The following is a 17,803-nucleotide window of genomic DNA, read 5'->3' as shown; positions in this document are numbered from 1 at the left end:
GACATGCTTTTTGTTTCTGTTGTAACATTCTGTTTTTCAGTGGAACTAAAGTGTCTCTAGTTTCCCATCTTCATCTAATGATGCAGTTCTCTGACCTAGTACCAAACAAAGCAGTAAATATTCCCTTGTCGTTTGATCCCAAAGAAAAGGAAGAAGCTTTGATCACTCTTCCTGGAAGTCACAGCATATCCAGCTGCACAGACTGAGTGTTTTTTCCTCACTGACAGACATTAAGTAGTATAGAAGTGGTATACAGTACTTCAATCGAAAGAAAAGAGGCCAGTGTCCAACATAGGGTCAATTTACACATCGAATAAGGAGGTCACCTGATCATGCAGTGGTCAGCCCCAGAGACACTGCAGTGTAAACACATATACGCACACACTTTCAGAAAAACATGCTCCACCCCAGAAGAGCAGTAAAGCATCAGATGGCAGAGACAAGAGGATATCCATTAGCAAGTCTCTGCAATTGAAGTGCAGTCGGGCGGCAAAAATTCAATGCAGATAGGACAAGTTTTAAAGCTAAATTAGAATTTCCTTTCCACACATTTAAGGTAGCTACATAAAATTCAAGGCCTGGCTTCTAACGCTGTACGAGTCATCTGTCTGAATACTTCTCATAAATCTTTACATTCCAGCATTAAGAGTGGAGGCTCCACAGATGTTGCCTTTTTATGCCTCCTTACACAACTGGTTCTCTTTAGCGATAAAGCGAGACAAGCCAGAGAGACAGCAAGTAAACTGACTCATCCCGAGCTGTCGCTTTATGCGCTTCAGCTGTCACTGAGGTCCATTTTTTAGAATTCTTGTATTGCTGCTCTACTGTTAGTTTGCACTATTGCAGAATTATTTGGAGAACAAGAGGGTTGCATTTGTGAAAACAAAGACATTCAAATACAAAACCAACTTGTGACTCCCCTGTGGCTTTTGAGGGGGTCACGCTGATCTTATTTCCAGATCGCCAGACCACGCCTCTATTTTTGCTTGTTAACAGTGCAGACCCAGCAGGGATTCAAGTGATACATTACCGTTATAGTATTATAATCTCTTCCATTCACTGTCAGATGATAGCATGGTACTTCCAGGGTTGCACCATTCACACAGTCACTTTTTTCCTTTTTATTTGTCTTTTTCCATCTTATTCTATCGACTGTCCATTTAACTCTGGCCGCCATTATTCTCTTTTCCGTCTTCTTTATTGCTCCCCTCTCCTCTTTCGATCCATCCATCCTCCCCTGCTGTTTGACAGGGCGTGTGTGTTGTTTTTATCCATGTGACATCGGGTCTCTTCCCAGGGCACGTCCCGGGGAACAGCAAGTTCAGCTTGATGGCCCCCCTGGGTCCTGCCCCTTTGTGAGCCACTGTGTTCCTTCTGTAAATTACAACCTGTCCAGTGCAAACACAACACTCATGAGCTAAAACTGAAATATACTTTCCTCGCTGTAGAGCGTAATGTCATATACCACAGTATGCATGTGAGCAAATGCTTACATTGTTTGTGCAGAACTGCACGCTGACATACATTTCAGTACAGTTTTTGCAAAAGTGTGTGGTCTTTGTAGATGCATGTACACACATTAAACCACAAGCGCGCGCACACACACACACACACACACACACACACACACACACACACACACACACACTACATGTTTATTCAGGTATATCCTTCCTGACTTTTCCAGTAAACCTGTAGTCATCATGTGGTTATCGCTTTGTGTGAAAGAAAGAACGAAAGAAAGAGAGACATAAAAGGATTTGAAACTGCCAAAGGTAGTGGTTTCTTTTGTGGATGCATGTCTGCTTTGTTATGTGATACTCTTTGCCAGTTTTAACGGAATGAAAATGAAAAACACAGGGAGTCATGCCAGTGTAATGAAACAGAAAGAGATCTTAAAGTAGTCAGACGGAGAGAAATCGAAAGAGAGATTATTTGTCCAAGGAGAGACAGAGTGGGTGATGGACTGATGGAAAGATTGCCAAAGGCTCTGAGATAGTGGCACTATAATTAATAGGTTGTAAAAGGAGACGAGCATGCAGTTTGCAGGACGGCAGCCCTTATGGCTCCCCATCAAAGGTAAATACAGCCACGCTGAAATAAAGGTGGAGTTCTCCTCTTTGATTTTATACCTGACATTAAAGTAGTAAGTATAACATGTTCATGGTAAGAGGAACCAGCTCATACTAGTGAAACTTTTGAATCTGTTCTAGATTGTTGCCTAACGGGAATGTTACATAAGCTTGTATCTGGAACAACAAACATGAAGATGGTTGGTTGTCCGCAATATATACTTTCCATTACATTCAGATCCTTGCTAATAAACAAACACACAAAACACACATAAGTAGGCAGAACAGCAGGCCTGCAGTTTATCTGTGGTGCTGCCAGAGTATTTTATGCCTCTTGTATGACTTTTGGCAGCTTTACTGCTGCTTAGTAAACATCCACAGTCTATTACGTGGCTCAAGAGTTGGCAGTTCGTCTTGTAAGCGGAAGGTTGCAGATTCGAGCCCCGGCTCGGACAGTCTCGGTCGTTGTGTCCTTGGGCAAGACACTTCATCTACCGCCTACTGGTGATGGTCAGAGGGGCCGATGGCGCGATATGGCAGCCTTGCTTCTGTCAGTCTGCCCCAGGGCAGCTGTGGCTACAACTGTAGCTTGCCTCCACCACTGTGTGAATGTGAGAGTGAATGAATAGTGGAATTGTAAAGAGTTTTGAGGGTCTTGAAAAGCGCTACATAAATGCAATCCATTATTACCTGCAACTCACTCCAATTATATTTCTATCCACTACAACTGCTTGTCACCAGAGAGCACAGACATTGCCCCAACTATCAGTGTATTTGCATCTTTTAGATTGCTTTTCTCAGTATGTCCAGTTTCATTTCTTTTTTAAAAAAGATTTATTGTGGGACTTTTGTTTATTCAACAATTCAGCAGTGAAAAGCTGACAGGAAAGACATGCAGCAAAGGGCCCCCTGCCTGACTCAAAACTGAGCTGGTACATTTCAGCCATACGGCATGTAAGCACCTGCTCAGTCAGTGAGCTAAACTGGCAGGTTGCAGTAATGCCAAATCTTTACTTATTGCATTGTTTAGCAAAAAAAAAAAAAAAAGGATCCTCTGTGTATTAAGTGTTTTCCTGATTGCTTATATCTCAAAGGTAGTTCCATGTGTATATATATATATATATATATATATATATATATATATATATATATATATATGTATATATATATATATATATGTATATATATATATATATATGTATATGTATATATATATATATATATGTATATGTATATATATATATATGTATATGTATATATATATATATATGTATATATATATATATATATGTATATATATATATATATATATATGTATATATATATATATATATGTATATATATATATATATGTATATATACAGAGAAGAGCTCGAGAGGATGTGGAGGGTGAAGGTAACGGTGGTCCCCGTGGTAATCGGACCCCAGGCAAGACCCCAGGTGCAGGCTGTGTAGGGAGGGGCTACATGAATAGGATGAGGGACCTATGGATATATATATATATATATATATATATATATATATATATATATATATATATATATATATATATATATATATATATATATATATATATATATATGTATATATATGTGTATATATATATATATATATATACACATATATATGTATATATATGTATATATATATATATATGTATATGTTTATTTTTACTTTGTTTTTGTGACCAATCATTGTTCTGATGACAAAAGCAAAGATCAACATCAGATATGTTCTTTCTTTCCATGCAGGAGTTAAAGTGGGATTTAACAAATGGGGGGGACACTAAGACTAGGTATAGGCGTGGGGAAAAGAATTGCTGATTTCCTAGCCCTATACCTACCTAACTAACCTAAACTGCAACCCTTGATGTAACCTAGTAAGTGTACTTTAGGGGTAGCCACTCCCACATAATGCATCACTGTGAACTTTATCGCAATCCTGCAAACTTTGTAAGCTTTGAACAACACTCAGCTTTAACATCATTCTTCACTGGCTTTGTGTTAGCATGTTGTCTGTACAGATGTTTTCCAAGAGCAGAAGTTGTGTTGGAGTATAATGCAGTTGTTTCTGTCCTGGACACAGTCTGCATTTTGTCATTGTGCTCTTGTCTTGTCTTGCAATAAAATGAAAAATAACGTCCAAATTACGACTCCTCAAAAGCTACAGACTGCTCCACCATCTTCCACCTCCCAGCACACAAAGTGGAATCCATTGAATAAGAAATAAAGTTGTTGTTAGTATGATATTGTATTGTGTTTTTTATTTGTATTGCTATGTATCGCTTTTATTTTATTTATCTCTTTAATTTCAAATACTTGTACAGCACTTTGTTTGAAAGTGCTTTATAAATAAAGTTATTATTATTATTATTACATCATTGTTGCTGTAATGTAGTTAGTGAATTTAGTACAGAAACACATTACATTACTGTGTTATTGAAAAATGTAATGTAATTACAGTCACACATTACTTTGGAACATGTTACATTCAACACTCTTGATAACAAGTATGCAAGTATTCATATGCATTCATAATGAGGAAACATTAGTATAAGAGAACTATCGCCCATATCTGTAACTACTTTTGACTTCAGAAGATCACTAGCTGTGTTACTCAGTGTTTTTTCTTTAAACTGGACGAACATACTTTTTTATAACAGATTTTTCTTACTTATTCTACTTTTGTTGCTGAGCTTCTGTTTATGCTATTGTCTTACAGACCACAATTTCTGTATATTTTCTCATTCGTGGTGGTCCCAGTAGACTTTAATTAACTGAAGCAGTACTAATTCAGTCTCAAACTTTGTTTATCTGTGTTGTAATCGGGAAAACTTGCATATTGAAAAGGTTAATTCTGAATGTTTATATCAGCTTGTTCGTTCAGTCTCATATTTCTGATCCCTACAGACTGTTAACTTCACACAAAGAAACACTGAGGCTCTGAGTGTTTGTTCCCTTACTGTACCCTGTAACACAAAGGCTTGTAATCTTAACAGTCACCAAGTACTCATAACAGGGAGGCTCAACGTGATTTAGTGTGTTTGTGTGAGGCCAAAAGAGGGGATCTGAAGGCGTGATAATGGGGGTCCAAGGAGGAAAGTGATACCACACTAATCTAACTTCTCATTTTACTTCCCTCCTTTATTTTCATTCAGCTGCCGCTCTTTTTTCTCCCCCTCCCTCCTTTTATGCATCTCCCGCTCATACCACCCTTACTGGTGTGCATTTCTTTCCATTAGGTTACTGTCTCCACCCTTTACTTTGTTGCCCTTTCTTAAATATATAATAATTTGGTCTATGCCTGTTAATTCTATTTGGTGTTTTCAGTTGTTTCAGAAGTAGTAAAAACATGGAGAACAAACACTGTTACAATGGTGTTACAAGACTCTATAAAAAATTGCTGTCAAAATACGGTACATTTAGATTTGATATGCCTTTATTTAGCGCAGTCGTGTACTGTTCTGTGTGAATACAACTGAATACTTTAAATACTGACATATTTTAGGAAAACAAATATCATCAGCAAGCTGCTCACATTTTTAGAGTGTAATACAGTATTTTTATTTGGGGACCACAATGGAACTGAAAACAACTGAGCACAATTACTTAAAAATGATGATGGAGGTTATTTCAGTTATTCTGTATATAGACTTGTAGTGGATATCTATCTATCTATCTATCTATCTATCTATCTATCTATCTATCTATCTATCTATCTATCTATCTATCTATCTATCTATCTATCTATCTATCTATCTATCTATCTATCTATCTATCTATCATAGAGCAAGCAGCTGTGAAACAAACTGTTATTTAGGGAAATCTAAAAGCTCTGGAGTCACATCAACATGTACTTGAATGTGCGGTGGAATCGTATTATGGGAAACAAATGTGTATTAATTAATTAATTTAATTGATGTTATTATTGAGCTGTTATGTAAATGCTGCTATGTTAGCACTCTATGTCTAAGACAAATAAAGGGACAATAAACGTTCATCCCTCTTCTTCTTCTTGATTCAATTCTGATTAGCCATAATGACGATGTCACGAAGTACATTTGAGAATATTTTTAGAATTGTACAAACTTTTTGCCTTATACTCTGTATGTTTGCACATGTTTTAATAACATTTTATTACAATAACATATTTTCTTTTCCATTGATTTTCCATCTCTTTATCTAATACACTGTAGTTCTTTACCCTCTGTGATGCCATTGACCCCTACTGGTCACCCCAATAACAGCATCTTTTTGAATACTATACAATTTTAATTACTTTTATTTTATTTTTTTTAAAGATCAGTTTCTTTTAAATCACTGTTCCTTCAGTCATTCCTGTCTGTTTTCCTTTGTGTAACAGATGTTGAAGTGCTGCCATTAATCAACTTGTGACAGATATTAGTAAGTCGAGTTGTGAATGTTTTTAAAAGCTAATCTTGGATTTAAATTCAGCTTGAATTGAGGACAGTTTCCCTCCTGGCTGGTCTTTTCGTCCAGATCTGCTTTCAGCTCCATCCCTTCCTCTCTCTCTCTCTCTCCCACTCTCTCCAGCCCACTCAAACTCCTACACACTGCTTATCTACCTCTCACCTACATCCTCCTCTCTTCTTTTGCCTCTCTTTCTAACTCTCTATTTCTATCTGTTAACACACGCTCTTCTCGAAACCCCCTCTCACCAGCTACTCATTGATGTGTCCATGCTAACATCCAAAATAACAGTTTCCAGTTATAACTTTCTATTTTAGAAAATAAAAAAAATAAAAAATTAAACTTCTAGGTTCCATAAGAAACCACAAACTGCAGGTGACAGTATCAGTTCAGTATTCCTTAACAACAATTAAGGAAATGAGAAATATCATCTTCCTTTTTGAAATATAGAGAACTGTATTATTAAAGAAATGTACAAAGACTGTATGGAAAATTAAGAAAATAAAATACATTTTTTTCACTCAAGATATTACTTGCACCAATAGAGATGATAGCTGCATGCATAAATTGATGCCATTTGTATGCAGACACACACACAAACGCGCGCACACTCTGAGGGTAAGGCGGTGGATTAGGTCCCATTTACACACGACTGTAAATTACCCAACACTTCTCAATCAATTATTCATAATCCATAATTAATTATGAAACAATCAGTAATCCAACACCAGTCCACTTGGCTTGTGGTTGCCTAGTAACCATGACCCATATTAAATGCCACCATTGTTGTCCGTAACCAGAGCTCCAATTTTTCACATAGGTCTTGTGAACTGGAGGGCATTGCATTTGAGAGTAAATAACGTGTGTGTGTGTGTGTGTGTGTGTGTGTGTGTGTGTGTGTGTGTGTGTGTATGCACAGTGAATGCATTGATGCCTGGCTGTATGTGGCCATACCATGCTGGTTGCTTCTAAGGTTGATCACATACGGAAAAACAAGCAAGGCTGGTTAATAATGCATTATTTTGGCTTGTGCCGGGAATGAGTTGTGGCCTGCAAGAGACCACTAATGGGACACGCCACGGGGAGTATGAGCAAAGAGCGCGGCGCTTACAGCCAGACAATGATGCTATAACACGTCTGTGGGGACACATAACCGCGTAGTGCACTACTTTGTCGGCACTTGTTCTGGAACTGCATCAGCAAGTTCCCATATGGTGCTCTAGAGGCCTGAATGAATGATTTATTAAAAGTTTTCGGGTGTTGAGTGGCCATTTTTTTTAGCAGGAAAGTGTACAGTAGATCACTCTCCTAGCACTCTACTGCAACAGCACTTTGAAAGTTAACCTTTTCTTTCTCTCCCCCCTCTTGTTACACATCTCCATCAATAGCTCTTGCCTTGCCCTAGAATAGGACAAGGCTGTCTTTTTTAAATACAACTTCCACGTCCTACTTCCACAACAGGAGATAAACACAGCCTGTAAAGATAGAGCTCGTGTTTTTCGCTCCTCAAACCATCTCCACGACATGTGAAAATATCCTTCGTTCTGGGGAACATCCTGCCATCGCCGAGAAAAGTTTATTTGTTTGTTCGAGTGCCCTCTCCTTCAAGAGGTAGCCCTTTTTTTTCTTCCCACTGCCTGAATCTGTGTGGCCCTGCTTGGGAGGTAGAAGGAGACAAAGGTGAGAGCAATGAGGAAAAAGTAAATGACATAAGACAGCTGAAGAATGAGGGAGAAAAACTGAATGAAGGAGAAGTTTGAAGAATGAAGGGAGGGGAGGGAGGGAGCACCGTGTGACCAGACTGTGCTTCCTTCCGCGCCAGCCTGAGAACCAGGAAGTATAACTGCTTGTTCCTGCATTATCGGGACTAACAGGAAATGCAGAGGTCTTCAGAAGGGGTAAAGTGTGTGTATAAGACTTTGGGTCAGTAAACAGTAGCTCGTTGTTATCGCACATAGAAGGCATTTGCATTTTTGCAAAAAAAAAACAAAACCCAATGTAACATAATTGTAAAAAAGAAAGGAAAGAATAATCAATCTAGTGTATGCTAATGGGAATTTTTACTGACCAAGACACAGAAGAAGTTCCCTTCAGTTATAGGGAGCATTTAGCATTTCAGCCCATTGTTTTGCTTTTATGGCTTGCAACTTTGTAGTTTTTTATTGACTCTCATGGGCCTCATCAGCATCAATATACCACAAACAAAGCTCTGACAAACACTGCCTGCTAGGAATCAAACAGTGGGCAGTGAGTCATTGGCTCGCTGGCAAAGCACGGAGGAGCTTTTGATCAAGAGGTGGTTGAGACACAAAGCAGAGCAATAAGTTTAGTTCAAATTAGATTGAACTCAAAATGAACCTATATGATTAGTTATAGGTTTCAGTTTGCACTACCCATAACTAACCATATCAGCTTAAATGGTTACACAGTACTGTGAACAATAGGTGAAAAAAAAGTTAATGCAGGTTTAATTTCTCACAACATGCTTTAATCCTTTTCTCTCTCTCTGTCTGTCTGCTGTCTGCCTGTCTAGCTCATATGTTACCTATCTTTAGTAGCACTAAATAACCATCCTACATTTGAGTCTTATGATGTAACTTCTGTTGAAAAGGATCATAACCACTAGCACAGCGCTCACACAGTGAAACTCCGGAAAGTCTGGGGTTTAAAGATCGTTCACCCCGCTTCTTTACTGCGACTCACCAAAGGCTGTCAGTGCTTTTATACCCTCCACATGTAATCAGTTCAAAATCATCCAGCCATATTCCCACTGTGATTACCTCACTTTGATGATAGTGTAGAAATTAGACTGTAACATGTAACTGGGGATCCACTGCTAAAGGCTGCACCAACCATGTCACAACTGTCACTCAAGGTCTCCCATCATTGTTACTTTTTTCTAGGCTCAATCTTTTTTGTCTCCGCATATGAGGCATTTCTTCAGCACATTTCCAGCTGAGTAAATGGATGACATCTAGGAGGGGATGTTGGATCAGTGGATACGGTCTGCAGTGTGGGCTTCTAGCAAGCCAAGAGATCATCAAAATAATCACTGTTGCCTGTGCAAACACTATGCAGGTGCTCAGGCACAACACAAGATGAGACAAGGCCCCCCACACCAAGGGCCAGGGAGCAGCAGGTTGCCTTGGGAACCCTCGGCTTTCTTGTCATTACTCCTTCGCACATCCCCCCCCCCCCCCCCCCCCACCCCCAACCCTTTTTAATCTGCACCATGCTTTCAGTGACAACCCCCTCCCTCTTTATGTATACACACAATACATGCATGCGCGCACTCACGTATGAAGAACCTCTCACACACAAGCAGGCAGTCAGAAATATAGCTACATGACCACAGACACACAAACACACACCAGGCCTATAAAGATAACCATGATAATACCATCTCTGAGCCTGTAAACCCCCTATCAATTTGTCTGTGCCTGCTCAATTTGGATTTCTGGCAGGAATTGAATAAAGCCATTGTAATAGCATATTTCTCTTATATACTCTATAAATCATACATTACTAGAGAACCAAGCTTTTGATCCACTTAAATGCAAATGGGATTCTTTGTTTAATAGTATTGTTCACTAAGAGGTAAACCCACCCTTTTCCTTCTTGCTCTCAACCTTATCCTTCATTATTGTATAATCAGAGGCTCCTAATACAACCCCCAGCCCCCCGAGGTCTGAATACTGCTCGTCTACTTTTGTCTAGGCACACATTTACTTTTATACAATCTATATAGCACTTAGATTGCCCCAGCTAAGGTTGTGACCCATGTTTAGGAGTGCAAATCTTGCTCTATCCATTGAAGTGTAACAGGGAGGGAGATGAAATAATGTTGGCAACCTCCGGCAAACTACCCTGGCTCATCACCAAGTGAAATCACTGCACTTAAAATTGTTCACATAGTAAATCTTCATGAAATAATAAATAGCAACCTGCTATTGTTCCAAGGTGTGACCGTAAATCAAAGCACAAGTGTAAGATTTGCACAAAATGTGTGTTTTTCTTTTGATAGAAATGCTCTTTTTATGCCCTGTAAATGCACACTCTGGACACCGTGAGGATTTTTCAGCTCACTGTGGTGATTCGGTATGTCGTGCCTGTATTTAAGTGAATTTGGGCCTTGAGTAAATATAGTTTTGTCTGCAGTATATCAAGAAATATTGAATGTGTTTGTGATTTGCTTGGCTTTCGTTGAAGGTGGCACTTAGGACTGTATGGTGAGGCGCTTAACACTGGAACTCTACTGCCTCTCAGTGGTAAGCGCCCAGTTCAGAGAGGGCTTATTTGAATTTTACATCTGGAACTGAGAGCAGATTGGAAAAGATACAAAGCACATAAATGAGAGAATGGTGGGTAATGAAAGAAATGCTTGAATTTAATGCGCAAAGTTTTAATTCTTACTGGATCTGTCAGTTAATTAACTGATCATTTACATCTAACATCTAAATCTTTAGATGCAATCACTCAGTTTCAGACTCTCTAATGTGCTTTTCTTTGGCTTATGTGACTGCGGACATGTTTTCGATTCAACGATGACTACAGTTGACAAATTAGATTAATCAGCAATGAAAATAACTATTGTTTAAAGCCTTAAAACACTGCTGTGTTTAAGCAGTACATCAGGAAAGACCCAAAGAGCCTGTTTGGGTTGATATTTAGCAAGATGAGCTTAAATAAGCTTCCAAAGTTCTCAAAATTTTTATAGTGAACTCTGTGATGTGGAGGTGTGGTTACCTTCACGTTAAAAGCCCAAAAGTTCTGCATGGTAAAATCAGGTGGAAGGTATAACCTGTAGTCTAAACTCACGCTGGAAATTGGCTGGGTCAACACACAGCACTCCTGATTTCTGGCTGACACTGAACACATGCCCAAACACACCTACACATCCAGTCATTTTGGGTCATGGGAACGCGACGGCGCACTCACACTGTGTTTATTCTGTATGGCTTCCTATTTGAATGTGTCCTTCTCACGAGACTGTTAATGGCTTCCCCTTTCCCAGGGCAGGGCAGCGCGATCAGACCTTATCCAGGTCATGCCAGGAGGGCAGGAAGTACCAGGAAGAATGAGGTAAGTCGCAGACTCTGTCCTCCAAACGGACTCCCTTTTTTCCAAACTTCAGCCAGGAACTGAAAGAGCAGACGTCTCCTGAGAAATATGAAGTGTGATTCCTAAGAGCGCTTGCTGGAGAAGTATTTGTAGACTGTTGTTGTTGGCGTTGTTGTATGCGCTCATACACAATATCTGTGTGTTTGCTGTGATTGCCAGGCAGACTATTGAAGGCCTTATGAGAATTTGTGCATGCAGGGGAGGGGTGAATTTGCACATAGTGAATTGACGAATTAGCTAAAGACAAGCACCTTCATTTAAAGTCACAGCAGGTTCGGTCCACTTATGATGAACGGCGAGCGTTATTGGTGTACATCACTTCACAGCATGCTGAAGATTTATTGACTAAAGGTTTGCTTTGGCGATAGGCCCATCCCTTTAAATGTCTCACCTCGAGGTAAAAGGGTGTATCTTAGCAGAGGGCTGCAGGGGAATTGGCTCTCCAAAAGAATGCAAATGTGACATTTTAGCTTGAATAATCTTCAGTGGTCCGGACAAATGTTGACGTTTTGTAAAAGTGATCCAGCTACAGAGATGGCTGCTTTAATTTAAGCAGGAACTTGTAACTGAAAAGAAAAAGGAAAAAAAAAAAAACCTTCTCCCTGTTGAATAGACATTAGAAGAACATGTAGGTAATATTAGAGGAACAGAGAAGCTTTTCCACCACATGAGGGAGCTATTGTTAGATGGTTGCCACTCTGTCATACAGCATGAACTGTTCAGCTTCCAGAACAGCTGAGATGACATGAAGTTCGAATAATGACGTGCGACACATGCCTGTGTATGTGTTATTAAATAGCTGTTGGAAGCAGAAGACAAAAACATAACTGAGGAGATCTATTCATTTAGTGTCAACACACACATATTTACCCACAGGATTGCTTACACACTCTCACATAGGGCCCTTGAAGGGAGTTTGGTATTCAGCGTTGCTATGCAAAGGTAAATTACAATAATTTTAGAATCCAAAGGTGGAAATAACGCACTGCTTTAGTGCCAGCGGGACTAAATTGTTAACTTCAGTTTTGCTGTTGCTCAGAGCTGCCTGAGGTTGGAACAGGAGTAAAATGAAACATGATGGGTATTACAGTTTTTTACAGTCGCTAACAAGCGTTTGTCCAAACAGTTGTCACATTTGCAAAACTCTAAACACAATTAGCACAGGATCGGTCTGTTGTGGCCATACCATTCACACATTTCATGTCGTGTTCACCCAATATGCAGTCAGTGAACACATTTCCACAATGCTTACATTTTCTTAACAGACAAGTTATACCTCCCAACAAAACTATGGACTGTTCTTGTAGTATCTACGAATGTTAACACACAACATCCCACAATAGCAAAAACAATATTCCAAACCGTAGATACAGTATAAAAACCTCTGCCCCTGCAATGATATCAGTACAAAAACAATATCAATATCAAAAATATATCTCAGCTGTAAACAAACAAACAATTGAATAATTGACACACAGCTGATTTATGTTGGGTAAATTGGGCCAACCACACCTTCTTCCATTCTGGCTTAGACTCAGTGGGGTTCATAAGGCAAGACCTTGAGGAGTGATGTTTTTGGAAACAAAAAAAAGACAAACACTGTAATGTCTGGTCGAGGAGGAGTAAGAGCAAGGGGCCCAGAGAGAAGAGCAGGCCCAAGGAGAGGGCAAGGTAGAGGTGTAAGAATGCGTGGTGGTGGCATTCCAAGGGCTGCAAGAACAGTAGTCAGTGATGAAATCCGTGCCACTATCATTGACCATGTAATCAACCATGGTCTTTCACTAAGAGAGGCTGGTGAAAGAGTGCAGCCCAATTTGAGGCGGTCAACGGTTGCCTCCATTATACGCACCTTTCAACAAACCAACAGGTAAGTATTGCATTTTACATGGATTGTTCCTATTCTCACTTGACATGTCAATATGGTCATACAGTAATGCATATGTTGAATTTTTTGTCTTTCTAAAGAATGCAACGTCTTCCACCCTCTGGGGGAAGAGGAAAGCTCCTCAGTAATGATCAGGAGCTTGCCATTGTGGAAATGGTTACTGCAAATAATGCAATAAAACTGCGTGAAATACAAACCAGAATTGTGGCGGACCATGAGATATTCGACAATATCGATAGAATCAGCCTCACAACCATTTCGCGGACATTGTCCAAACATAGAGTGCGGATGAAGCAGCTCTACACTGTTCCCTTTGAGAGGAACAGTGAGAGGGTCAAGGAGCTACGACGACAATATGTCCAGGTACAGTGTATATTCAATCCAATGTCCAGTTCTATAAGCTTTGCACTTTGCAAGTAGGTAACCTACACAATACTAGGTTACAGTACAGTATGGTATACAGTACTAACATGACTTACATAAACTTTGTTTCAGAGAGTTATGGAATTGGAGGCCAACCAGGCCCCTCATGAATTCATATACATCGATGAGGCAGGATTCAATCTGGCCAAAAGGCGTCGACGTGGACGAAATGTAATTGGAAAAAGGGCCACAGTTGATGTGCCAGGACAGAGAGGGGCAAACATTACCATGTGTGCAGCAATTGCAAATGCAGGATTACTCCTTCACAAATGTCAGGTTGGACCCTATAATACAGAGCGCTTGCTTGCCTTTCTCAATGATCTCCACCAGCGCCTGGTTCCAGAGCAGGGTCAGGAGGGTGAAAACATGAGGACCTTTGTAATTACCTGGGACAATGTGGCTTTCCATCACTCGCAAGCAATAACAACATGGTTTGAAGTCCACCCAAGACTGGTGAGTCTCTTCCTTCCACCCTATTCACCTTTCCTCAACCCCATAGAGGAGTTCTTTTCTGCATGGCGGTGGAAGGTTTATGACCATCAGCCACATGACCAGATGTCCCTCCTTGAAGCCATGGATGCTGGCTCCAGGGACATCACAGTTGACGATTGCCAAGGGTGGATCCGACATACCAGGCGGTTTTATCCCAGGTGCATCGACTTGGCTGACATCAGATGTGATGTTGATGAAAACATGTGGCCTAACCCTGAAGATCGCAGAGATTAGATGCAACTTTTTTGCCTTTTTTTTAGCCCCCCTCCCCCCCTTTTTATCTTGGCTTTTTGCTGTTGTTTTTTTGTTCAGAATGCTCTTGTGTGTTTCATGGATATTTTGTTCACTGTAAGCAATACTGTAAAACTTTCTCTGTCCTATCATACCGTGTTTCTACTGTACCTCCTGTGGTAAACAGTAAAGAAACAAAAACTTGTTTGCTTTTTACTGGAATGCTTTTGAATGTGAACATTACTGTACATGTGGACATACAGTTACCAACCAAGACATTTCTGGTGTCAATATGGTGGATTGCATGTTTCGCATGCAAATACCTGTGAAACTGAAACATAAAAGTCTATGCAGTTTTTGTAATGTCAATAATAGCCAGTATTTTGAAACCTGGTGTACTTTGATTGACTGCATGTACCTTGTGAAGTGAAAACAAGTGTTATTCTTTGACAGACTAATTTCATTTTGAGTCAGATTTATAGTGTTTTTGTACAGTTAGTGTGTGCAGAGAAAGATGTGTTCTAATTTTGAAATGAGGAGTTAGTATATATTTAACAAAGTGCATTTTTGGGAAGGATATTATCCATTTGGCCAATTGTGTTTTGTAGGTGTGGGTCTGTGTTAAGAGTTTAGAAAAAGTATCTGAAGTATGGATAGGCGCTTGTTAGCGACTGTAAAAAACTGTAATGAGAGAAGTGAGGTGAAAAAATGCCACTGGTATCTCATTTAAAAGCCAATATTTAGTATGGACTATATTAAGGCCAGTATTGATTGCAGCTGAGCTGTGTGTCTGGATCGATTCACTCATTGAGTGGCTTGCTGAGTAATATCCCTGCCTGCAGGTGCTGGGAGTAAAGGTCATATCCCCACCTACTTCTCTTACTCTCCTCCTGCCAGCCACCTCTTATTTCTTCTGCACCAGTCTCATTCCAGATGTCTTCATTTTGGTGTCATTCAGAGTGGGTCTGGTTACCCACGGCTGTCTTTTCTTTTCCACAGAAAGAGCTCCCAGTGTCACTGAGAGAAACATCGTTATCGCTGATTGAACAGGCCAGATAATTTACAGTCTTATACTGTCGTTCGTAGATGGTAATTAGGTGCCTTTTCACACTTGGTTTCAGATGAATTGACAAATGGTGAGTGGTTCACGAGATGATGGCTATGTAAACGAACCGGCTTCTGATAGATCTGTTTGTCTTTCCCAGTGACCTATTAAATCAAGGCCATTTGTTTTGTTCAAGCAGCCATAATCAATAATTTTCAAAACAGCCCTGGATCAAATAACAACATGCAACATGAAGTGGTTGCTTGTAGGGACGAGACCCTTGAGAATAATTTCTGAGAATTATTTCACGGGTTTTTCGTTCTCATCATCTACACTGAGATCTTTTTTTTAAGATTCTTTCTGCTCTTTCTTTTCTTTATTGTAAACCACAGCTTTGCTGCTCTATTTGTATTTCTTTCATCTGTGTTGAAAAGGCCTTGAAAACATGCTGAATGAAGCACAACAGACGGATATACATTTGCAGACAGTTTATTAGGTACACCTATTCAACTGCTTGTTATCGTGGCATGGTTGTTGTATTTCAGAAACTGCTGACCTACTGGGATTTTCCCACATAGCCATCTGTAGGATTTACAGAGAAGCCCAGGAAAAATTGAGAAAATATATAGTGAGCGGCAGTACTCTGGGTGAAAACACCTTGGTGATGACAGAGGTCAGAGCAGGACACACGGCTTCAAGATGATAGGAAGGCAACAAACCTCAAAGAACCACTTGTTACAGTACAAGTAAGGTGCACAGCAGATGGGCTGCAGCAGCAGAAGACGACAGCGGGTGACACTCCTGTCAGCTAAGAACAAGAAACTATAGGCTAGACGATAGCAAATTGGAAAAAGCATTGCGTGGTCTGTTGAGTCCTGAATCCTGCAGTGACATTTGGATGGGAAGTCAGAATTTGATGTAAACAACATGGATCCATCCTTCCTGGTGGTGGTTCTGTAATTTTTGTTGTGTATATTTTCCTGACACACTTTGGCCAACCTAGCCTCATTTAAACACTACAGACTTGAGTGCTGTTGACCATGTCACTCCCACATGACCACAGTCTGATTTCTTGAAGATGACGGTGAGTTCATGGTACTCAAACAGCCTCCACAGTCACCACACCTCTATCCAACAAAGCAGCTTTGGGATGGGGTGGGAGATTCACATAAACTGATATATTAAAATATATTCCTATCATGTCTTTATCTCAAGACATGATCGGAATCATGATCGGAGGTTTCCCATGTTATTTCTGTATGATGATGTTTGCAACAGCTGTTTGTTCTTAACCAAGCAACTCCTATGAAATTATTCCACATGCTGTTTTGCAAAATTGTGAAACATTTCTCAATATTTTGTGTAGAAACAAAACAAAAAAACACCATTGCTACCTTTTCTGCGCTGTATGTCTGCAGTCTTTCTTTTTTTCTTTTGCCAGCATCTTATCACCTTAAAAAGTGCTAATAAGAAGTAATAATATGTAAGCATTGTGTTTAGCATGGGCCCCAAAATATGTCCTTATAGGTTACAGAACATATTTTTACTCCCACCAGAGACTGTAATATAAAAGCAGTAGCCAACAAGGAGACCTTTCATAGTACTGCACTGTAATAAAGTAAGTAGAGGAGGATATCTTCATTAGATTTCTTGGCTTCCTCTTAGCTCTACGCTTCAAATTGTACTGTTGGCTGCAAGGCTCCACCCCATTAACATACCTGACATGGTACTGTACTGACTCTGCTACTAATGAAATGTCGATACAGACGGCCATCTAGCCCAGTCAAATGTTAATTGAGGATGTGATGGATAGTGGCTGCAAGGCTTGGCCCCTATATCTCTTCCTTTCCTCGTCACCAGTGTGTGAATGTGAGAGTGAATGAATAGTGGAATTGTAAAGCGCTTTGGGTGCCTTGAAAAGCGCTATATAAATGCAATCCATTATTATTATTATTATTGTCTGAGTGTGTCTCTTTCTCTGTGCTTGTGTGGGAGACTGAAAAATGTGTCAAAGCATGTAGAGAATGTGCTGAGCTTTTAGTACGCTTTACCAACACTTCCTACAAAGCTTTGTCAAAGGGAGAGTGTGAATGCTGTACTTTTG

At 39.8% G+C, this 17,803-nt stretch overlaps 1 protein-coding gene and 1 long non-coding RNA gene across 2 annotated transcripts in view; both read left to right on the top strand.

Moving 5' to 3' along the window:
- LOC309688704 overlaps nt 1-11,528 on the top strand; it is an 80,990-nt gene extending 69,462 nt beyond the window's left edge. The window contains exon 6 of the long non-coding RNA XR_014271145.1: nt 11,517-11,528. This is a non-coding gene — a long non-coding RNA (uncharacterized lncRNA). The remainder of the gene's footprint in view (nt 1-11,516) is intronic.
- A 1,181-nt stretch (nt 11,529-12,709) lies between these two features.
- LOC309688697 (uncharacterized protein) lies at nt 12,710-15,192 on the top strand. The gene is made up of 3 exons (XM_082504602.1): nt 12,710-13,490; nt 13,589-13,871; nt 14,004-15,192. Exons 1-3 carry the CDS (start codon nt 13,228-13,230, stop codon nt 14,655-14,657), a joined length of 1,200 nt encoding a protein of 399 aa, XP_082360728.1. The 5' UTR covers nt 12,710-13,227; the 3' UTR covers nt 14,658-15,192.
- The last annotated feature ends 2,611 nt before the right edge of the window (nt 15,193-17,803 follow it).

The sequence above is a fragment of the Aulonocara stuartgranti genome (genome assembly GCF_965226115.1).
Source record: "Aulonocara stuartgranti genome assembly, chromosome: 15".
Classification (NCBI taxonomy): Eukaryota; Metazoa; Chordata; class Actinopteri; order Cichliformes; family Cichlidae; genus Aulonocara; species Aulonocara stuartgranti.
Note: the sequence above shows the minus strand (reverse complement) of the source record. Positions and strands in the feature narration are given on the sequence as shown.